The sequence below is a fragment of the Epargyreus clarus genome, unplaced genomic scaffold (genome assembly GCF_041222505.1).
Source record: "Epargyreus clarus isolate Ecla_fem2 unplaced genomic scaffold, WU_Ecla_fem_2.2 ptg000010l, whole genome shotgun sequence".
NCBI lineage: Eukaryota > Metazoa > Arthropoda > Insecta > Lepidoptera > Hesperiidae > Epargyreus > Epargyreus clarus.
This window is the reverse complement of record NW_027332218.1, coordinates 8,866,403-8,890,177: the sequence shown is the minus strand read 5'-3', so window position 1 is coordinate 8,890,177 and position 23,775 is coordinate 8,866,403. Positions and strand designations below refer to the sequence as shown.

Genomic DNA, 23,775 nt, shown 5'->3' with positions numbered 1-23,775 from the left:
GCATTTGACTTCTATCCAGAGGCAACATCAAACAGAACCTTTTAATACAACTCTTACTCAGTAGAAACCTCAATTATTGTCCCAGTGTCACATCCTTACAAAACCATCGAGTCTATTTATTTTCAAAATTAAAATTGTGTAATGGCTAATTATTGGTATAAAAACTTGTATATCGTAACTAACTTTTAGAATAAAACAAACATAATTTTTGTACCTATTGTATTAAATCATAACTACACACAAAATTAATCTTAACCAAGTTGAGTTTTAGGTGCGGCGAAGATGCGCTTCCTGGATGTTTTCTTCCGTGATTGCTGCATTTGCTGTAGTTGGTTGTACACTTCACCCCAAATGTCGGTTTGATCTTCGACTGGTATTGTTTTTCTGTGAAAAAAGTATATATAATATTGTTAGAATGAAAAATATTTCCAGAATTTGGTATCAGAATAAAAGAGAATTGTCTGAAGTATTCTACCAAACTTGATGTAGATTTAAAATATCTTCCTTGTGGTAAATATAGCATACAAGGAGTCCTAGTGTAAATTAAAATATCTAAATACACTTTTGGCTTATCTTCAATTAAGCTAGAAGTGTAGACATTTTAAATCACACCCACATAGTTTGGTGTACTTGTTTTGTTGAAAAAACGTAATCCTGGAATTTGGTAATGCAATGTATGCTGCCCGATTTTTAGAATGAAAATATTCAAATGATAGTGCCACCATTAACTTTACCTTATTACAAATTAATAATTACCTGTATTGTTTCATTAAATCATATTTCTCCCAGGGAGTTTTCCGGAGCTCTCTCCTCACTTTATCCTTATTTGTTAGATACTGTTCTATGTTAGCAACACCCTGGAGTTCTTGTCTTTCCCATCGTTCCAGCCAAGGTTTAGGCTTCAATATTACCTGATTAAGAGAAAACATTATTTAATACATACAAACAGTATTGAATTCATTTTGTTTATTGATATCAGGCCTCATTAAGACACTTATAAATATCTGGTAATCTAACTAAGCTATTTAGACATAACTATGATTGCAGTGAAGGTAATTAATTAAAATAAATAAGAAACTAAGATACCACAAGAATTGTGTCGTGAAATGACACAAACATTATGTTTTTAGTGAAGCACATAGATGTGTGTAACTAGCAGTGTGATTTACGAGTGTCTTGCTACCCCTGAAAACTGCTACACACTTTATTATATCCTCCACAGAAATATTCTGTATGAACTACTCTGCTCTACTTTGGTTTAAAGAAAAAAAGGTGTATAATAATAGAATAATACTAGCTGACCCGGCAAACATTGTGTTGCCATATAAATAAAAAAATGTTAAGGGTGAACAACCCTTATCATTTAGGTATATGAAAAATAGATAGTAGCCGATTCTCAGACTTACTGAATATGCAAATAAAATTTGATTAAAAACGGTTAAGCGGTTTTGAGGAGTATGGTTACTAGCATTGTGACACGAAAATTTTATATATAAGACTAGAATAAGTATACTTGAGTTTCTAATCACAAAAAAAATCCAAATTCTAAGCAAGTTTTGTCATACTTTCAAAATTTATTATATCAATAACAGGTTTACCTTCACAGGGTTCACAGGTACGGGTGTTCCCTCCGGTAATATCTCAGGGTCCATATCGAAGGGAAATGTGCTGTACTCTGGCAAGGCGTCCCTCAAATAGAACAGTTTGTCGTCAAGACGTTTCTCCAAACGTAAAACTTGTACTACTTGGATTGTTGGATCATACAGGTCATATCTAACCTGGAAAATATCAATATACATTTATTATCACCAATTAACTGTATTGCTTTGTCTCTTACATAAATTAATCTACTACAGATATGTAAATAACAAAGGGATTTAACCTGTGAAATGGGCAGAATTCTTGTAGTAATTTGTATTAGTAATTCTATTCGCTAACATGTACATTGTACAACTCAATGCAATAACTATAGCATAATGTCTTTCTACAAGCCTATTTCCTGCTATAAAATTATAAGGTCAGTGTGAAATTTCGTAATTCTAAAATAGTCCACATAGCTAAAATGTTTTTAACTATAAAACTGAAAAGCCTTAGTTAATTATATAAGATAATGGAACTTATGATGTGTTACATTTAATCAATATCACATTTATAAATACTTTGGACTCTTGTGACCTCTCAATTATTGTGTCCATTATGTATACCTATTTAAAACCCCAGGTATAAAGTTCAGATTTAGACAAATTTTTACATAAGCATACAAACATTAAGTATAATAACTAATAATAATACTAACCTCAACACCCTGATGATCCACAACATTCCTCAATGTGAACTCGGCTCTAAGACCAGATCCCTTGCGTTCAATGCATATGCCCACAAACCTGTTGGTTTTGCTCTGGGCGTGGGGATCCGATGTTGTTACTGCTAAGATTGATCCTGAATTTTTTTTTAATAAGAGATGATTACTTAAAATCAAGTTATCTTAATCTATGATTTTTAGTTTATATGAATTTATACCATTACTTACATATTACATTAATAACTACTACATTAATAACTTGTCTAATCCTGGGTAATTAATAAGTGCTTTAGAAACAATTTTATGTGATCTTTGGTGGTATCCTAACTAATAATAATATTGATAATTTAATCATGCTGCCCTGGTGTGTACCTAAATATTTTAGGATTTCTGAGATTTTAGTGAATGATTAATGAATGATTTTAGTGCTGGTACCATTTAGTAAAGCAAAGTATTGAAGCATGTCCATAAGCTTAATATTATGACGATGCTTACCAACATAAAACTCAGGTAAATCAACTTGTTTTCTTCTACTCAGCATGTCTATTCTCTCAAGTTTCTCACGGAGACTGTTCCTCCATAGTGGGTTTGGGTCTGGGAGAAACTCGGGGTACACCTTCCTGTACTCAAGCAGTGGATTCACGAGCCGGGTTCTACGGACTGCTGGCTTCCGGACTTCCACTTTCTCATCTTCATCTGCTGAGTTTTCGACCTTTTCCGGTACAGTGGATAGAACACGGCAATCTATAATAACAAACAAAAAATACTTTTGCTTACTCTGCTTAAACTATAACTGTAGATACAATGAATTTATATTTGGTTAGTGTGTAGTAAAAACAATAGTTATTCATATAAATTTATTAATTAAACACAAGTTCTAACCTCTTCTGAATAACCACTTCGTAACCGACAATATATCTGTACTCGATTTTCTTATAGCAAGTGCCATGATGCGTATTATGTACCAACTACTTCAACTGAAAATGAAATTGGCACACTTGATAATGATCAAAATAAATGCATTTTATTCACAAATCTCGATTCCTAAAAAGACAGTTCCCTAAGTCTAATGAATTTGACAATTTTGACACTGCCAAAGTTATTTTGACATATATTTGTATTTTGTAGCATTTACAAAGCCTGTTATTGTTAAAAATGTTAAATACTTTAAGCAATAGACATAAAAAATATACATGATGATTAAATAATCTCATTCTCTTGCGAATTTAGTTAAAAGTAATAAAGCTTTTAAAAATAAAGTATCAAAATCTAATTAATAGTTGTAGGCAAATCTTTATAACAACTGATAAGAAATCTTCACAAGCCTCGTAAATGTAGAGTTGTAAACGTCTTTATCGAAATGACGTAAGTCAGCTTTTCCTGTTAAGTGTCAAACCAATGAAAAACAAATTATCGATTTACAACTCGACCTAATTTACAAGCGTTTCTTGCGGGTTCCTGTTGAAAAAGATACGAGGATGTCTTCAATTATCCAAAAATGTAATGACGATAACATTCCCTTGGCGGACGACGATCCGCAAGTGATTATACACGACGATGTAGAAAGCAATCGTTTGGATCACGGTCGTTCAATGGACTCATTGCCGAGTTCTTACACTGGAGGGTCGTCCAGCCCTGGCCTGAATGGCCCTCCAAGCTTCGAGCCCGACTCTGGAATTGACGAACAGGAGGAAAAGGCTCGTCTCATATCTCAAGTGCTTGAGTTGCAGAACACATTGGATGGTAAGCTTGTCTTTCGTTGCTCTTTGTTTTCACACATGTTTAAATTGAGTTAGTTGTGAGGGATTCCATAATGCTTTATTGTTTCAATGATTTTTGCAACAACTATTTTAGTATAATCAGAATGAGTCATTAAAACTACTCATGGAATTTAGTTTCAGGTCATATTTATATAGTTGTTTATATATTTTGTGTCTTTTTATGAAGCAAATAAGCAGTTTATTTCTATTATTACAAAATCAATATTTATAAAATGTGTATTTTTTGCAGTATATAAATTTTCTCTCATTTACCTAAACTAATATTACAAAAGTCAATTGATATCTAAAATTCAAAACCTGTAAAATTATCAACTATTTACTTATTATTTTTCAGATTTGTCACAAAGAGTAGACTCGGTGAAAGAAGAAAATCTGAAACTCCGCTCTGAAAATCAGGTGTTAGGGCAGTACATAGAAAACCTGATGTCAGCCTCATCTGTTTTTCAATCTACCACACCTAATGTCCACAAGAAGTAATGAGTCAATAGCATGTATGTCTATTTTGTTTTGTTTAAATATTGGCACTATTAACTAGCCGATGATGCTGCCGATGTTATGGGAATATGAATATTGGGCTGCTTCTGATGCAGATTTGACCAATATGTTTATATAAAATCATTTTGAGTACATACATAGAGTATGTTTAAATATATTTATCAGAATTGTGCAATATCCACCATGTGTATGAGTAGTAAAAATTGTATAATTATGTATTACATATCTTATACAATTCCAGCAACATAGATTTTCAAAACACCATTACATACAAAGGACATTTGCAATTCATTGCAGACTTGCAGTAAGATCTGATATAATTATAACCAAAAATATTGATTCATTGTCAGATTGTCACCTTTTTTACAGCTAATAATATAATCTCAGAATCAGAATTCATACATTCATATGTCTAAAAAATATACAAGAATACATGCAGCATACTTAGCTTATCAATTAAATTGTATTATGTGAAAAAGTTTAAAATATATAAGGTAACAAAAATAAAATTGATAGAATCTCTTGTGAAAGATGTTGAAAATGTGTTGAAAGAATGGGAGGCTTAGCTTTCTTAAAGTACTTATGTAATTGTTTACAAAGTGCACTATTTATAATGATTTAGAGTAATTAATATAAGCTGTAACACTATTTATATATATAAATTAATACAGTAATACCTCGGACTTACACGGTTGGTGGAACTGAGTGATAACCGCGTAAGTCGGGGTATGCATGTACATACCATCGTATGTTTACATGAATAATTGTAGGGTTAGTAAGCTTATTTTTAATAATCGGGAATTGCGGAACACTCAAACCATAGGAGAATCGACGAGATTTGAAAATCGCGTAACTCCGAATTCGCGTAAGTCGGGGCATTACTGTATTATGAATACTTTATATTTATTCCAATAAATGTCACATGCCTTAACAAATTTATTGCATTTTTATGTCATGTTAAAATTGAAAAATCTATATGAACAATATGAACGAACTTACAGTTATGTATTTATAAAGAATTTTGTGAAACATTCCAGTTATTATTTTGGACTTTTTGTTCAGTATTTAATGTTATATTAACTCTGTAGCTATTCAAAATGTTTTTACACACTAAATATGTAATAAATAAATCACATGTAATAGAATATTATAATTAAAAATTAAACACTGTTTTGTCTGATAGCTTCTAAAATATACTATTTATAATACTGGCCACATCTGTTTTTCTTTTTCATTAGTTTTATCACAGTTTGTATGTCCAGCTAACAAATACAGTCATGTCCTTTAAATTTTACTTAGCATGATATTAAAATTAATCTTATTTAACCGACAGACACAAAGATGCAGAAGTGACTAAGGGACAGCTGCCCCTCGCCCTCATAGAGATTCGAAAAACGTCGCCAAGAGGGCAACTGACCCCCTCCCTCCATTCCCTAGAAATACAAAATGATATTGCCCCATATGCCAACTCCATCCTGGGTCATCGGTTGTTCAGTTGTTGACGCCACATTTACTTTAAAAATGTGTTAGGATACACGTTCCCAATTATAATAATTAGTGGGAAAATCCCGTTTCCTAAAATGAAGGAGGACCTTTTGCCGGACCTGAAGGTAATTGCTTTTTTATGGCAAAATTAAATAGGATATTCATTTAGTAGCTGCTGTATAACTGGTGCAAAGTAGCAAAGGGATGAAACTCAGTAAAATATGTAAATATACTCCTACTCCGAGGGATATTTTTTAGGTATAAGTACCAAATTACTTTATTTATATTTAATATAGTTATTTTTTAGTGAAAATGTAAAACGAAATAATGATGAAGACACTTAATTTGAGCGGGCTTTACCCCGCTTACACATAAAGATACATGATCTTCTGATACATGACCGCAATGACATATATTTATAGATCAATGCATGACCGACTGATCCTCGAAATATCACGCGTATAACATTTGCCAATCATCAGGGGAAATTAATTTAATAAGTCATCGATCACGCCCGTGAAAATCCAAGATTGTAAAACGGATGAATGTTTGCATCGAGGAACATACAAAAAGTATCCATGCAACCACCAGTCAGAAGCAGCGTGCGAAATACGTGACCGGTGCGTGACTACGTCTATGACCGCGCTGTGGTGTAATATGCACGAGTTTTCCTCGTGTTGTGGTATAAACAGTTAAATTATGATCAAATAACGTGGTTTTACCAACATTTCTTACGTTTAACTCTGTAAAATAAACAAGAGTCTATTGTATTTATATTGTATACTTATTAGACTTTTAGTACTTCTTTCTTTCTTCGATTAGTTTCTGTTCTGTTTTCTGAGTCCATGTCATTTTATAGTATACATTCTTATGCATTCTGAGACTGCATTTTTTGACCTAAACTAAATTAAGCAGTAGGTAATAGGTAAGGTAGTAGATATTTTATGAAATGTTGTACTTTTAATAAATTGTAATGTACTAGTACAACATCTATCTAATAGCGTTGCAGTTACAGTATATATTATTGTACTGGCCTACAGTTACATTATGTAAAAAGTTCTCACATATAATTTTCACCACTTTTCCTTTCGAGAAGAAAATAATTATGAAAACACTGAAAATGCATGACTTTACCAAACTTGTTTCGAGGAAATTATGACGCATAGTAGGCAACATTTTTATATCCATCTCTTTCACTCGTATGGAATAAATAGAAATCGATTGTGTCTTTCCACTCGCGCAACAAACAAAAAAACTTAGTCAAGCATTGACAGCTGCATTGAGTGCGTGTGTTTTTGTCGTCCATTGGCAAGTAATATTCAAACAAAATGCCGAAAAAACTGAAAGTTGTAGTGAAATCCCTGTATTCACACGAGATTCGTAAGGATGTGAGCTTGGAGAACTTGCAGTCATTGAAGTTGGAAGATGCATGGCCATTTATCAGAGACGAAATTGAGATAGAAATCGGCAGCAGTCAGTTGGTTTGTATTCCTCACATCACGGAAGCCGATTTATACAAAGTTACGTCTCTGTTTGTCCAGAATGAGAAAGAAACAAACGGTAAAATGTTTACGCCGTTGGGTGAATTAATTAAAAACGTAGACAGGGAGAAATCCAATGCCGATTACGTTAAATGGCTGGAAGAAGACAAATTTCAAGATGAAGACTTTAAATTTCCACATGAGAGCGTAAAGGTGAGTTAAGAACTTCCTAGATTTTTTTATAACTAAAAATTGCAACAACCAACAGTCACATTACGTCATGTATTCAAAACCTGACCTTGATTCGTCCCTAACTGAAAAAACTTTTTACAGTCTTCACGCGATCTTTATTCACAGCTAATGGTTGATTTATTTTAGTATTTTCATGAATTCTAATTGAAATTATAGCTGAATAATTTAGGTATTTATATTTAAATAGCTTACTATTATGAAAGCCAGCTTTTATTTCTATTTAGACAAGGTTCTACCATGCTCTACACTGCCCTAAGCCCTTTACACTTTTTTGCCATTTACCAGAAAATTCACAATGGATTTAGGTTTTTGTCATTATTGACGTTGAATAAACATTTCTATAAATATTCCTATTGTAATTTATGACTCAAGGATCGATTCTAGATAATGATCAATAATATTCTTTGTTTCCTTCTTGTATTACCTTGCTAATGGACTGAACTGCAAATTCTTATAACATTACACTTCAAATCAACTAGACAAATATTCTAAAATATAGGACTGGAAAAATAACTAATGTTTAATAAGTTGACACACAAAGTACAAAAAATATGAATTTGAAACTTTAATATTCTATTATTTCATGTAGATAAATTTATTCTTGCAGTTTATTGTTTGGAGATGTACAAAAATAAATTCTATTGTTGTACAAGCACATTATTTATCAAATGATATATAATGTGGTTCTATATGGAATATAGTAAGAATTAAACAAATAAATAATATATTTTTATTGTACTACTTTCTGTACCTATACTAAACTGATATATATGACAGTTATGAATTGTATATTATTATGTGGATCATTTTAGCTGTTTGTATATCATACAATTGTATGTTAATTCACAGAGGTTAATACAATGTTACATCTTGTAAAATCTAGTTTAACCTATACACAAGGTAATCCTAAAGGTCTTTTACATAGCATTTACTATTAATGTGACATTGTGCCACATTCAAAATAGGTTAGTACTAGGGTTGTTACGGATGCAAAAATTTAGACATCCGCGGATGCAGATGCGGATGCGGATTATTAGAAGTTCACATCCGCGGATGCGGATTCGATGCGAATGCAGATGCGATGCGGATGCGAATGCGGATTTTGGGATTTTAAAAGGATAATTATTAAAAATAAATGTTGGGATAAGGGCTAGACGATGATGATAATGAATTATTTAAATTTTAAGTGCATACATAACTGAAAATCAATTTAAAATTAACTTTTCATTTATTTAATCATACTTCTAAAAATTTTCTGAAATACTGATATGAAATGACGCTTATATCCTTACAGAGCTGATGAGCTAAAGTGAGCTACTGAGCTAGAAGAGTTATATATATCACTGACTTCAAAAGACATATCTCTTCACTTTAGTGATACGTTTTGCGCACCTCTAGTAAACATACTGTTACTATAAATTTATTGCCAATAAGAAAAAACACAACAAACAAAACCTGTAGGAACTGTGCCAATGTGCGTCTTCCTATTCGTCAGTTACCGAATGAAGTTAGCATAGCAATTACCAAAACAAACGCGAAGCACGTGCCACTCTGGCTCCGCCCACTTTCTTTACATGTAGTTACTTGTTGATGTGAATCTGCAGCCGTAAAAACTCCGCATTGATTGATACGGATGTGAATGCGGATGCAGATGTCTGAATTAATGCGAATATTCCGCATTTGCGGATGCGGATGCGAATATTCGTAACACCCCTGGTTAGTACTGCATTAAGTAGCTGTATGTGAAAGAGACCTTATTTTTCTAGAAAATGACATGCATAATAAAAATGATTTCATAATTTCTGACTCATTTTATGATATTGGTTGTAAGAATAAAGTATGTTATTACAAAGAAATATTGTAATATATACTTGATTGTGGACGGACTTTGCAAGGTTTATTTAAAAAAAAATCTGAAATTTAAGAAGTATTATGAAATAAAGTTTCTGAAGCTTTTTGTCACTGATTTTAAATTTTTTGTTCTAGTACAGTATTGTTTTAATAAAAAAAAATTTTTGAAAAAAATAATAGCAATAATAACTATTAATCTTGTATATTTATCTTAAACATATACCTTGTCATTTTGTAAATCAAAAATCAAAAAATCTAATATAATTTAGCTTAATAATTTTCATGTTGATTTTTTGGGTTCTTAGACTTCTTAGATAGTTATGAATGTTTTTTTTTATTTCAGATCACATTACAAGATGAATCCATCAAAAACAAAGTGAGAGTTATTATGGTGAATTTCTCTAAGACTAAAATCCCCAAGAATAAAGATTTAGTGAACAATATCTACTTAGATGTCAAGAATAACAAAGGTAAGTCATTAGTGAATAGAAGTAAAGATACAAAGAATTACTAAAGACAAATATATGTTTAGACAGGAACTTGTCATTTCCTGTCATAGCGATGTACAGTCACACATACACCTAATTTCTCAACTGGACATAAAAACGTCTAATCGCTCGTTAAGTTTGGTCATAGTTGGTCAAACTTCCTTGTGACACAAGGTAGTGTCTTATTTTAAAAAGAAGCTGTTCTTCACTCAAAGCCACACTAGGATTCCCGAGTCGTGGGTACCATGGACACACCCATACATACAAATAGGTAACCACCGAGACACAGAAACAAAAATATAAATTGATCATTTAGATATCTGGTTTGTCCGAGGAACGAACCAGGAACACTCTGCGCGTCAGACAGTTATGGTGACCGCTTCGCCACGCGATTTGTCAACCACTAATAATTACGAAACTAATAATACTTTAACAACGCTTGAGCCCATAAAAGGTAGACAATATCTAAATGAGTTCTCCCCGTGCACCATTTGTTTTTGTTTCCGATGAATGGTTATTATCATTGAATATGGATTCAACTTAAATATAATTTCTTTCCAGATTTGAAAGGCAAGAAGTCAGTGTACATGATCACAGATGTGCTTATGGCCAAGACCATCGAGTTCAGAGTGACACGTGGCACCTCGTCTCGTATCTTCCACCTGGGGAATGCGTCGCCGCTGGTCTTCGCTATCGAAGAGTTCCTTATTGGAGATGATGGGAAGCTTACAGCTAAGGTAAGACACTAAGGCTATGAAAATGTAAAAAAAGCTTTTTTATAACACGATCTACATTTTCTACAATATTTCGTGAATAAGACGTAAGTAATAGATGTTTTATGAACTTAGCTTGAGCAGTCCCTTCGACATTTTGGACATTTGATATAAATATCAAATGAAACAGTTACCATATTATGTTCTTCTGATAATCGCGTGGCGATGGAAATAAATAGCATCACTTAATTCAAAGGACAAATGGTAGCATCTTTCCTGTAAGATTCATCTACGTAAGATTGGTATCTTACAAAACAATAAAGGTATATTGTCAATATTACGTTCTTATATGCTAAGCGCAGTGATTAAAATAATCCCCATTTTTGGGGGATGCATATATTATGCAGTGGACTTCTGGATAGGTAGGAGACACAAGTACGCCGATGATGTCACCACAATCGAACGACAGATAGTTGTAAAATTTTTGATATGAATCAAATACAATGGTGAACTAAAATATTACTGTTCGTAATTGTGCAGTTTTCTGTAACTGGTGAGAGTTCCCGGCGGTAACGTAAACGGTTTGCGTAACAATACTGCGCGTATTATGTGAAATCCGGTTTTGAATACTGGAGCATTTGCACCTGTAACAGACATACGCGAACAATGGTATAAATGTGATTTCTGAGAACTACACTATTACGTTGAAACCAAGGGAATGAATAATTCTAAAAGTAGCAAAATAGGATGAAACGTTGGTAGTATGGTATGTTTGGTTGGATAATTTTCTAATTCTCTAATCCGGGCTTCAGACTTCTGTCTAAATACGAGTAGATGTTAAGTCTAACGATTGAAACCAAGGGAAGTAATCCTTTAAACAGCAGAAAAATAGGATGAAAAGTTGGTAGCGTAGTATTTTTGGTTGGATAATCTTCTAATTCTCTTATCCGGGCTTGAAACATTGGCTTCCATCTAAATTGATGTTAAAAAGTAATGAAATTTTGTTTTTTGTTCTATGCTATGACGAAAGAACGGTACAAAATACAATAGACTCCATAATCATTGCAAAAAGTTAACAAGAATTTAAGGAAAATCTTGTTGAATAAATTGTTTTGAAGTCCGCCATTCAGTTGAATTGCGAAACTTCTTTTAATGCCGTTAAAGACTACGCAATAGGTCAAAACATTTTGAGAGTAATTTCGAAGATTAAAGTCCAAAGACAGCGTTTTTTGCCGTCTCGTAATTGCTCTGTAGAATTCTTATTATACCTAATATAAGGCTCGTGCCAGACATAGCACAAACACATGTTTGAACACAGTGAAGCACGGGTATTTGAGTATATGTTCAAAGCTTGCTACAAATATTTGCACTTTGCCATTTGGTGTCGGTTTTTCGAGTGTACCTCAAAGCGATCAAACTTCAAGTATATGCTTAGCCTGCTCATGCGCAAAGTCCAGTTGCTAGGAGACCATGGCATGAGTGAAAGGTATAAACAATTAATTAAATAAGTGTTCAAATGTGTGAGCAGTCTTTGTTCAAATATTTGTTTACGTCTGGCACTGGCCTATGAAATGTTCACAAACGTGCACTATGGGCTTTGTTTAAGAATGATTCCATTTACAATTCTGCGTTTGTTTCAAATTCGTAAACTAACGTGTTTTATCACGTAAGCCGTGGAAATTCACACATTCCGGTGTTGTAACTGAGTTGTTAATTGTTATTCAATATTATACGTATGTGTCATTTTTAATTTATAACATGTTTATACAATGAGTATAAATTCGTCGTTTACTTCATTATTTAGAAGATTTAGAACTTATACCAACAACCATATTTTTTTCGTCTATAAAGTCCTCTATGATTGCATTATTCAATCGTAATTATATTAGTTTTAACTTAATATTTTAAAGGATTGTGAGTTTCTTTGCTACACTTTCACTATACTAACTATAACTATAACCATGTAACCGATTATCATGTTTTTTTTTGTCAGCGGTTCAAAAAAGAGCATAGAAAATAAGTATCGTTCCCGGGATATGAACCTCTGACCGCGCGCGAAGCTATACATAGACATATTTCTTATACGTTATATATGTGGATATACCTTATGGTTTTATTTACTAAAAATTATACTAAAAATATGTTTTATTGTATATGCCACTGGTACACGGAAGCAAGGTTTGCAATATCAATTATCAAGCACGTGTCAATAAAATCAGCTACTCCGCACTAACCGCTGAAAAATAATACACTTATGCCTACTTACGTTACAGTACATATTGTGCGTGGAATATTTATTAGTTTTCATCATTATAAAAACATTTCATTGTCTACATCTTTCATTTATTTTAGAAAAGGGGATGTAAAAATTGTAAAAGGACTTTCACGTATATGTACACATTTTAACCATTTATAAGTGATATTACGCTATTCTTCCATTATTTTTAATTATATTTTAGTAAGATTTGGGGATTTTCGAAATAATTCCGGCAGTTATACCTCCTCAGCGAAACTACACTAGCTCTACCACCTTTTATAATTATAATTTCACACCGAAAGAGAGAAATATACGCTTACTGCCTCAGATAAGCAAGCCATATAATGAGGTTAATTGTTTCATACTATGTTTAAAATTATGATTTTTTTAGCTGATGTGTTACCAGAAACTATATGTAGCTAGAGTTTGATACTTTTTCTATGACCCCGCATTATTTGAGACCCTTAAAACATCTGTAAAATGCTATATCACTTACAATCCACATCGATTGTTAAAGCATTTCAGTTTATTAACTTAAACGGTACTTATAAGTATCCTTTTAGAAGCGAACCTATAAAAAGCTATGCCAGATGTGTTTCAATTTAATTCTGTTTGCCTTGAGTCACGAGCGTTTAAACAGTCTACAGGTACATATGGAGCGTTCACTTATAGGTATCTGACTAATAAGATAAGGTATTTTAATTTTAACAATGAAGCAATTGTGTATGCTTTTGAAATAAGTATTCCTGGAATTACTTGGATAACAACAAAAGTATCTGTAAATATACTTACATTATTTGAAGAGGTAGGAACCTACAAACCAAAATTATTATCTTTATTTTTTATATTTCCTCTTGGAAAAGTTATTTCTTTGATTAATTAAAGTACTATAGAAACTTTTGACTTGTTTACTTTAACTGTACAAAATTTCATCAAAATTTAGCTGTTTCCAAGATTACCTACATCGAAAATAGTTATAGACAATCATACTTTACATTTTTTTATAAACCGTTTTTGTTCACGTGAACTCCATTTTGCAAATTTAAGCGATTACTTTATTACGAACCGTCAAAATTTTCCGCTTGGAGACATCCTCTAACCAAACCGTAAAATTCAATGTCATCTGAAAATTATCATACGCGAATTATGCATTGGATTTCACACATAATGTGCATTTTGTTAACCTTAATGCGTTACACCATTTGGCAAATCTCCCAGTTACTTGCTCAATGCAAAGGAATTATTCTAGGAATGGCGCTGTTAGATAAATAGACCGTTTTCTTCGGATTATTAAGAAGTTTATTTTGTTACTTGTCCAAACAAAAGTGTTTTTGTTGGAATTGCGCTCTTATCTTCGTAAGTAAAATTATGAATTTGTCTGTCGATAAAAATAATCTTTTAAAATATTTTTATTGGATTTTATTTTACAAAATTACTTTAGTAGTATTAAAGTTTTCTTTTAGTCACTATTTCAGTAAAACGCCTGCCAAAAAATAAAACTGAGACGACTCGTAGATATTAATAGTTAATTAATAGTAATTTCTATTTGGAAGTCACATCAAAGTAAGTCTAGTAGCTTTCCAAAATTTATTCAGTAGTCACAGACAGACATAATAAAAAAAAGTGTTCGTATAATGATCTTAAAAACTAGTTTATGTCAAAATAATCTAATTGAAAAAGCATTACGTAATAACTAAATGTAGGGACTCCTTCAAAGGTATTTCTATAAAGATAAGCTTGAATATTGATTGGAATAAATTGCATATAACCTTGCTCTATATTTAAATAATGACAATAGAAAACTCATTGTTGTATTGTCGGGGGAATAACGCATTGTAGCCGCGAATGTTATCGATAACACTTGGGCGATAATGCGTAAACAATATTTTACGCGATTGTTCTAAATGTACTTATAAACAAAACATAATAAAAGTAATCGAGCATTTATTAATCAAGTGGTGAATGTTGCTCATGAATTTCTAAAACGCACTTCTTTATTTCATTTAAAAATTTTAAGTTGTAAAAGATTTAAAAATATGTTTAATTTTAATCTTGCTTTTAACTATGTTGTTTGATGTAGAAAAATATTGGAAAATTTTCTATTTTTTTATTTTTTATTATATACAGAAAAACACATTCTTTTCTTTAAAACTGCCATGAAAGTGGAAAAAATACTTTATCTTTTACGTCTTATGTCAGTCACATTTTTAAGACATCTAATAATATGCCCTTCTGCTGCCGAGGAAAGCCGTATCTTGCATTACCTAAATATTCGGATACCGTTAAAATCAGAACACCAACAACTTTACATAGCTATTTTAAAGTATAAATAATATGTTTAGCAGTGATGCCTCTGCGATCGTAGCACCTTTAAACTATGTATGTACTGTAAATTTTATTAATAGCAGGTTCCTTCGGGGCTCCGTTCGGGAGTATCCCTGTCTATCCTTTTATCATTTTTATGTAGATTAGAAAATCTATAACTATTCTTGCCTTTTTGTGAAAAAATCGCTATAATCGATTATACCATTTCCATAATTAGCCCGGACGCACAGACTGACATAATTATTATTTGTGTCTTGATAAAGCTAAAAAAAAGTTTGCAGTTATTTAGAAACAACAATCACTTATATGTTTTATGTGGATGGATTATTGGGATTAATATTATTTTTATATTGTAACCTTGTCTGACATTCAGCCTTTATCTTATAAAATAATACGCCACACCTCCGTTTGATAAGATAATAAATATACGTTATCGGAATCAAATGACCACAATATTTAACGGACTGAAACAATCAGTGAAGGTGTGTCTATGTAATTAGAATAAACAATAAATATTGTTTCAATTCAAATGGATACAACGAAATGTAACGCTAACTGACAATTCGAATTAAATTTCTAATTGTTATTTAAGAAGTCGTGTTTTTCTGTGAATAAACGCTTCATTGATTCAGTTATATTTTTTATGTAATAAGGGAGTTGCAAACGAGTATACAGTCCATCTGATGGAATGTAGCTACTGTGGCCTATAGACATCTGTAATCAACCCAAGATCGATTCATTCTTACTTAAGATCGGCAATAAATTCTAGGTACAGGTCTCAAAGCTGGGGTACCTACTTGTAGTATAGTCCACAAATGCTCTCATTGAAATTAATTGAATTCCTATTGGATATTTATAAAAATATATGGAATATCTTCGTGGTATTTTTTTTATCAAATGCATCTAAAGATTGTTGTCGAACAAATCGCTACGAATATTTTGAGATTTGAAGACACCAGTTTAACTTTCTTTTACCATTTTAACCAACAAGAAAGTGAAGCTTTCCCAAGCTCATGTTTTGACAATATTGAATACTTAACTTGACATTACATAAGTATTTTTTCAGAATTTAATTTCGATACTTTATTAAATTTGATTACCAAACATCTGTATAAATATTTTTAGGCAATACTCTTACTGGCACTTTACAAAAACATAAAATGTACCGGTTAAATTGTTGTCCTTATGGCTGAAGTAATTTTGACGGGATATGCGCACGGAAGTTGTGTAATATGTACTTGTACGTAGTGCATATGCAAATGACGCATGAAAAATGAATAACCATGCGCTGAAGTACACATATGGTGCATGCACAGTACAAAATTAATGAATATTCTGCCGGTATTTTATTTATAAATATGTTATCATTTCAAAGCCAAGGATAGACAATATCATATCCGGTTGAAATTGTCGATTAAAGCATTTTATGTTGAAATATGCGTAGAATTTTGATACGTGATTTAAATACGTTCTATTGTTGATGTAGATCTATTCGGCGGATCTTTTTGATAGAAATTACTGTACCTTTATATTCGCCGTTTGAACTGCCGTGCGAATATTCCATTAATATTGATAAGCAACGATTTGATAATGTCACGTATCAGTTTTATATCAACAAGTCTCGTAATGCTATTTAACGGTCTAGATTGAAATTGTATTTTTAACACGCAAGAAGTGAAAGAATATCTCATTCAAATCGATTTTGGAACTCTACGGAGATCTCCTAAAAGGGACAATAAGGAATTTCGTTCGATGCCGGTGATGCATGGGGTGTCTTTGTAAATGTCTAAAAAACATTTAACAAATATAGCAAACCCCCTATATGTATATGTAAAATCTAACATCCCTAAAGAAATGTCATTGAAATGATACTTGCGCTATCATTTTATATCGTAAGATTAATCCATGTTCTAATCTTAAGCCCAAACGTCTGGGAAATTACCAGGTGACTAATATATAGGATTAATAAACTTCAAACGCAAGTAAGATTGACATATTAATCCGTACATCACGTGTATTTAGTTACGTAGAGAGGGGTGTGTCTTGAGCACGAATGTACTGTCTCTCTGCCACGCGCTGACGACATGCCACGACAAATGTGACTAACCGTGATCCAATTGCTGCACGTAAACCACTTTTAGGACGATAAACTCACGAGAAGGAAACCTTTAGTTGTATTGTATTCGGGAAACATAACTTTGTAAAAGTGGAGAGTTTAATGCCGTGCGCCTAAGTTATTTCGTAAGTATTTTTATAAGGGGTGGCGTTTTATTAAATGCTTATGCTTATCTTATATATATATAAGATTCTCGTGTCACAATGTTAGTTACCGTACTCCTTCGAAACGGCTTTACCGATGTTCACCAAATTTTATATGCATATTCAGTAGGTCTGAGAATCGGCTACTATCTATTTTTCATACCCCTAAGTGATAAGGGTTGTTCACCCTTAACATGTTTTTATTTATATGGCAACACAACGTTTGCCATATAAATAAAAACATGTCAGCTAGTACCTAATATACGAAACTTCAGTACAAAAACGTGCCCCTAGACTTAAATGAGAAATAGGCTGTAAGTCGTCAACCAAATTTTTCTAAACAGCTTGAATTCGCTAAAATGTCACTTATGAAATTAGACATTCGATTCAAGTTAACACTTAATGCAACGCGCATTCAGTTAGTGTGAAAGTAAGACATAAATATGCAGCTAATATTATGAATAAAGATCCCACTAGGGTTTCTATGTATTGCCTTGTGAATGGCTAAGCGGCTTAAACAACAATAATAGGTACCTAAGTACACCTGTGGATAATAAAATAAGTTGTTTAACTCTAACGGTTTAAATTATTAAATCGTGAAATGAGAATAGATAATAAGATGATCATATAACAGACTTGTATTATAAACTTTAAATTCGGGATGTGATAAATAAATATTCAGTTAAATAAATCAGGTTTCGATTTCAAACAACCTATTAATATACCTCTGCTGGGCACGTGTACAGTACTCTGATTGCCAATTGATCACTTCCTACTCGCCCCAATAAAATATTAACTTTTGAACCGATGATGGGATGATAACAGATACCTAAAGATTTTTCTAACATGTAGGTACCTATCATGGGAACCTGTATATTTAATTTTGTTAGGATATAGTCTTAAATCGATCTCTAGATCGTATACTACTTACTAAAAAGGATCCTAGGATAGATCAAGCTAACCAAATATTGCTTTTAATCTTATTTGTCTCATGTTACGCAAGATCACAAGCGAAATTACATACATCAGGACGACTTGGGCTGTATTGCTGTATTAAATAGCGTCCTAAGCGTCGAAATTGTTGCAATAAAAAGAATAGGAAACCTACGGGATAGATGTGGTGATGGCGTGGCAGAATCTACTCATATAAACTTACTTAAAATTGTCGATTTAAACATATGCATACCAATTTTGTATATTTATAATATAAACATTGAATCATCGACAAAACCTGTATCAGAATCATGTGATGTTTATTATGGTTATGACAACAAAAAACCTGACAGAGATTTATCATAAAATCAAACAAGGATTGAATGATAACATCAACTTATATATACGGACAGGCTTGATAATAAAAAATAACAGGTTCCACCGAGATTTGAACTCGGATCGCTGGATTCAAAGTCCAGAGTGCTAACCATTACACCATGGAACCGATGGGCTATTATGGCTATAATGTCTACCATCTTTATGACATGTGTTCTGTATCTACCATACACCTGCGTAAATATTTAAGTTTTGTTCTAAATTGAGGTCGCATACTTACCTTTTATTTACAAAATATAAATCTACAAAATATATAATGTACATGTGCATAAACTTGAAAACTTTTAGAAACCTAAAACAATTTTCAATCCCCACGTCATATCGTCCGTTAAATTGCAATCTGAAAGATATTGACTACTTTGATAAAGTTTGACATATTACATTTGGGTTGTATAACTTTTTTATACACATACGAGTATTTACAGGTAAATAGTTTGCCTGATAGAGCGTGAAAACCCTTCTTCAAGATAGCGGCCGAAGAACAAGAGTGGTGCCCTCAAAAACTTTGATTAGCTTTACACTCATCCTCTTGACATCCAAAAAATAAAATTGTGTCCTCTGACTTGCACGCTCAAGACCAAAATTTGTAACATTTCAACGGGCTGTCACTGTGCGCAGATTTACCACCGCTCAATCAGTCTTCGTTCATTGACAGCAAGCAGCGCTAAAACCGGTTTGCGGCGAGCGGAACACTTGAGGGCATAAAGCCAAACGTTGCTGATATACACAAGAGATTTTGATCTTATTTTGTTGAAAATGGTGCAAATAATCAAGTTTTAATTAAATTTGTTTACTTGCAAACTGTATTAATACCCGGAAGCGTGGTGGAGTACATTCTACTTCTTTCCATGTTTACATTTTCTTACTCCTTGTATTATTTAATACTCTAACAATTGTCATTGTAGTGAAGTATATTTTAGGCTTTCCATCATTGTAAGGAAGTCTCACTACTTATACAATGTCTCCGAGAGACATCAATCTATTGGATATAAAAAGGGACACAACCAATCATGTTTAATGAACATCTTTTCTACGAATGTTTTATTCGCAGAACGGTCGTGTTCAATTTACATAATGTGTACCTCAAAGGTCACCTTGATATATACCTCCGTCAAATTTGTTAAGGGAAGTCATTATGTCAATTATGGATATCATAACAATCGATGTTGTTTGCTCATCAACTAGGTAGATACACTATTACATAAGCAATACGTGTGCTATAAGCAATTACATTTTATAGGAAAATATTCATATAAAACGCTGGATTAATATAGCTTTATGACTGAATCTCCTAGTTAATAGTTGTAGTGAAGGATCAGACTAACAATCGATATATTTCATCAGTATATTAGGTATCTTCTTAATTTTCGAGGGATCAATCTCGATCATTACCAAAAATACTAATTTACAGAAGAAATCCATAAAAAAAATCCATACAAACGATCCATTTGTACACATTCATCCATTCCTTTGTTTCCAAACATAACATTTTGTTTTAGTCTCAAATGATATTTAATATCATCATAATCATCTTTACTATTTATCTAAGTACTCGTTACATACACAAAATAACAATCAATAACATATAACAGTCTATGAGTTTAAGCTAGAATCAAATATCTAAGAATGTAATGCAATTAGAAACGGCGTCGGTATTGCATCATTATTGCAATCCGAACCCAAGAACATTCCATTCCCGTAAAGGATGGGTAACATGAATCGTAACACGTTTTTGGTAGTCAGCGATATAGAACAAAGAACGAAAAGACTAGTATTGCTACCTGGTTTGCTCGTTATATTACAACATTACCTTAATTGCTAAAACAAAATTTACCAAATATGATTCAATAATAAAATAACACGCAATTTAACTTTAAACAAATGACATTAATACTATTACTGTAAGTATAATAATGATACAAAAATAACAATCAAATCAATTTACGTATACGAGTAACAGGAAATTAATTTACTTTATATTTAATTTAAATACTTGTACAGACTTAGAGAACTTATTACTTTAATTTAGTTTATACTATACGATTCATATTATACCTGTTGTATATGATGACGCAACCTTTAAGTTGTTTTTCGTGTCACGATGATTTTTGTGCCGTTTTCTTACGCCAAGAGTTCTCCGAAGGGCTGGTCCCCGTTCACAGTAAAATTTCTGGTCCGGTGTCCTTTGATGATGTAGATAGTCTTCTTTTGGTAATTACTTCACTCTTTTCTTCCATGACTGTTTTATGACGATTGATGGGCTCGACGACATTTTTCAGTTCCATAATATTTTTCCTCACGATGATGATGTGGGTGATCTTCTTCCATACTTTATTTTATTCAACTTCCTTATTTATACTGAATTTCTTCTTTCTTCATCTTCGTTTTTTTTTGTGATCTTCAACGTTAATTTCCAGTGCAAATTTTACTCATCTTCTTGTTTTTTTTCTTCTTCTATAATAGATTACTTTTTCATCTTCGATCTTCATTTTAATTTGTTTTTTAATTCTTCTTATTATTTATTCTTCATTTTGAACGCCTCCCGGTGCGCGTGCAACGTGGCAGCGCCACACGCGCACCGGACTGGCAGGGTCGCCATGTAGTGAAGGATCAGGCTCTTATGGTATTGAGAGGCGTGTTACTTTAGTGAAGTCTTTATTATAACTGACTTAATACTACTCTAAACCTATATTATATTATAACGCCTTAGCTCCACACTACATAGTGCTCTTATTCTTATCAATGTCACTCGTTTGATTGTGACAGTACAGCAGCAGATTTCTGTTATTCCGTGATGAGAATAATGAGGTCGCATTCTTATTTACATAACATCTACATAATGATTACATTAATTTACATAATTGTTCCTTTTGTTATCACGTTTGTTACGATTCCTAAACTTATTTTATTATTCCAAATTAAATATGTAGGTTAATTTCTTAACAGCTATTAATAAGAATTTATTTACAGTTCATTTAAAGAAAAACATGTAATTTTCTTCGTTAACATTAACAAAATATAAGGTGGCAATTAAAGTTTTGTTATCTTTTCAGGAGCCGGTGACCATCAAGTCCAAGTTCCTGCATTGGCAGAAGCTGGACCCCTCGGACCACCTCTACATCCCCGACAAGAAAGATGTCGCTTGCGAGTAGATGGAAGTTTTCTCTTATTTTATTGAAGCACATTCTGTGGGCCCATACGTGACGCCTAACAGTACATATTATGCATTATTCAATGTATTGCTTTAGGATTCAGCTTAGAAAGCGAATGGCAAGAAGCAATGACATTTTATGAAATCGGGGTTACGCAAATCCAAAACCTTGTACGTAGATATTTGATGACAATTTTATCTACACTGTAAATTATTTACGTACCAATTTATTGACAAAAAATGCTAAAAATGCTTCACATGACATTTTCTTCAATGTATTTCGCTACTAAGAAAAGATAGGTAATAATTAGATCAAACTATAATGCTACCATAACACGCCATGGAACCGATAGATTTAATGAAGTTTAAAATTAGTTATAGTTATTCATATATACGGACGTTCAAGTGTTCATTCGATATATTTGTTTTATTGCTCAGTATATTACAAGTAGTATATTTACTTAAGTACTTAATACTTTAATAATAAAGACCGTTAGTACTTCAAAAATGTAATTAAAAGACGTAATAATTTAATTGTCTACACAAGTGTTATAATATGCTATTTCATATTTTTGTATAGTTCCTACAAATGTTAGTGTTTTTGGTTGGCCCATCACATCGGTTCCATGGTGTAATGGTTAGCACTCTGGACTTTGAATCCAGCGATCCGAGTTCAAATCTCGGTGGAACCTATCTTTTTTTCGAAATATAATATGAAAGTAATTTATATAAAATGATAGAAAAAATATGTACTATGTTGCAAAGGACTGAATCGTAAAAGAAGTTTTACGGAAATGTAAAAGTAATGGAATGTAAATGATTAGGAAGGTAGCACAAGCGTACGAAATTTTACTTAAATGAAGATACATTTAATTTACAATTATATGACAATTTTACTTATAGGTATTTGGTAGATCTATTATATATTTGACTCTTCGAGAGGGTATTAGAGCCTTGTGGAAGCACCATCGTTATTGTCGTAAAAATGTGGCATTTGATTCACTGCTTTTTAGAAAGCCTTGTATGGGCCCGTTACCTTTGCTGATAAATTAGTTTATTAGTCACATTTACCCTTTGAAGGTAAAATAGTTTAATAGTCACATTTACACAAATGTTTGCATATTTAAGTTTTGCAAAAGTAGTGTTAGAACAATTGTTGTGTAGGAATGGCGTGTACAATTTTATTAGACATGACATTGGCTGATTATATTAGAAAAATACAGCTATGGTAGCTAATACAGCTATGGTAAATTAGTATTAGAGCTTCATTTTAATGTTATGGTATTCCAAAATTATACTTCAATCTGCTGCTTAAATTTAATAAAAAAAATAACATTCCAAATCCGAAAATATAGCATTGTTATAAAAAAAAGTGGCCACCACCTACATTATCTGTGATTATAATTTCTTATTGATTATGATTTAATTAACCAGTATTGTTTTTCATATTTATATAATTAAGGTAATTTGAATGTGATTATTTTATGTACTTAATCTGTACAACGGACTTGCAACTTGTGTTTATTTTATTAAGGTAGTGTGTGTATGATCATTTTGAAAATGATGGCCTTTTTTCAAATTTTTATTTAATAAATGGTGTGTGATA

General features: G+C 32.2%; 3 protein-coding genes and 2 non-coding genes across 5 annotated transcripts; 3 read left to right on the top strand and 2 right to left on the bottom strand.

Moving 5' to 3' along the window:
* Positions 1-204: 204 nt before the first annotated feature.
* On the bottom strand, positions 205-3,397 carry mRpL19 (mitochondrial ribosomal protein L19). Its single transcript, XM_073077395.1, has 6 exons — positions 3,185-3,397; positions 2,798-3,046; positions 2,297-2,439; positions 1,599-1,778; positions 757-911; positions 205-384 (listed from the first exon to the last, which is right to left on the bottom strand). The coding sequence occupies exons 1-6, from the start codon at positions 3,249-3,251 to the stop codon at positions 252-254; spliced, it is 927 nt and encodes a 308-aa protein (XP_072933496.1). The 5' UTR covers positions 3,252-3,397; the 3' UTR covers positions 205-251.
* A 270-nt stretch (positions 3,398-3,667) lies between these two features.
* On the top strand, positions 3,668-5,266 carry LOC140745510 (short coiled-coil protein homolog). The gene is made up of 2 exons (XM_073077396.1): positions 3,668-4,045; positions 4,418-5,266. The coding sequence occupies exons 1-2, from the start codon at positions 3,781-3,783 to the stop codon at positions 4,558-4,560; spliced, it is 408 nt and encodes a 135-aa protein (XP_072933497.1). The 5' UTR covers positions 3,668-3,780; the 3' UTR covers positions 4,561-5,266.
* Positions 5,267-7,304: 2,038 nt separating this feature from the next.
* On the top strand, positions 7,305-23,775 carry LOC140745508 (uncharacterized). Its single transcript, XM_073077394.1, has 4 exons — positions 7,305-7,757; positions 9,991-10,117; positions 10,697-10,872; positions 22,072-23,775. Exons 1-4 carry the CDS (start codon positions 7,392-7,394, stop codon positions 22,168-22,170), a joined length of 768 nt encoding a protein of 255 aa, XP_072933495.1. The 5' UTR covers positions 7,305-7,391; the 3' UTR covers positions 22,171-23,775.
* Positions 19,056-19,127, bottom strand: TRNAQ-UUG (transfer RNA glutamine (anticodon UUG)). The gene has a single exon. It is a non-coding gene; the product is annotated as a tRNA-Gln (tRNA).
* On the top strand, positions 22,790-22,861 carry TRNAQ-UUG (transfer RNA glutamine (anticodon UUG)). Its single transcript has one exon. It is a non-coding gene; the product is annotated as a tRNA-Gln (tRNA).

What these genes read in the sequence shown, in the direction of transcription:
- mRpL19 (XM_073077395.1), bottom strand. Translation starts at nt 3,251, where the DNA reads ATGGCACTTGCTATAAGAAAATCGAGTACAGATATATTGTCGGTTACG. An exon ending in TACCTGTGAACCCTGTGAAG is followed by an intron (nt 912 to 1,598) that starts GTAAACCTGTTA and finishes TCTCTTAATCAG; the next exon opens with GTAATATTGAAGCCTAAACC. An exon ending in GATTTAATGAAACAATACAG is followed by an intron (nt 385 to 756) that starts GTAATTATTAAT and finishes CTTTTTTCACAG; the next exon opens with AAAAACAATACCAGTCGAAG.
- LOC140745508 (XM_073077394.1), top strand. Translation starts at nt 7,392, where the DNA reads ATGCCGAAAAAACTGAAAGTTGTAGTGAAATCCCTGTATTCACACGAG. An exon ending in AGATGTCAAGAATAACAAAG is followed by an intron (nt 10,118 to 10,696) that starts GTAAGTCATTAG and finishes ATTTCTTTCCAG; the next exon opens with ATTTGAAAGGCAAGAAGTCA. An exon ending in ATGGGAAGCTTACAGCTAAG is followed by an intron (nt 10,873 to 22,071) that starts GTAAGACACTAA and finishes TTATCTTTTCAG; the next exon opens with GAGCCGGTGACCATCAAGTC.
- LOC140745510 (XM_073077396.1), top strand. Translation starts at nt 3,781, where the DNA reads ATGTCTTCAATTATCCAAAAATGTAATGACGATAACATTCCCTTGGCG. An exon ending in GTTGCAGAACACATTGGATG is followed by an intron (nt 4,046 to 4,417) that starts GTAAGCTTGTCT and finishes ATTATTTTTCAG; the next exon opens with ATTTGTCACAAAGAGTAGAC.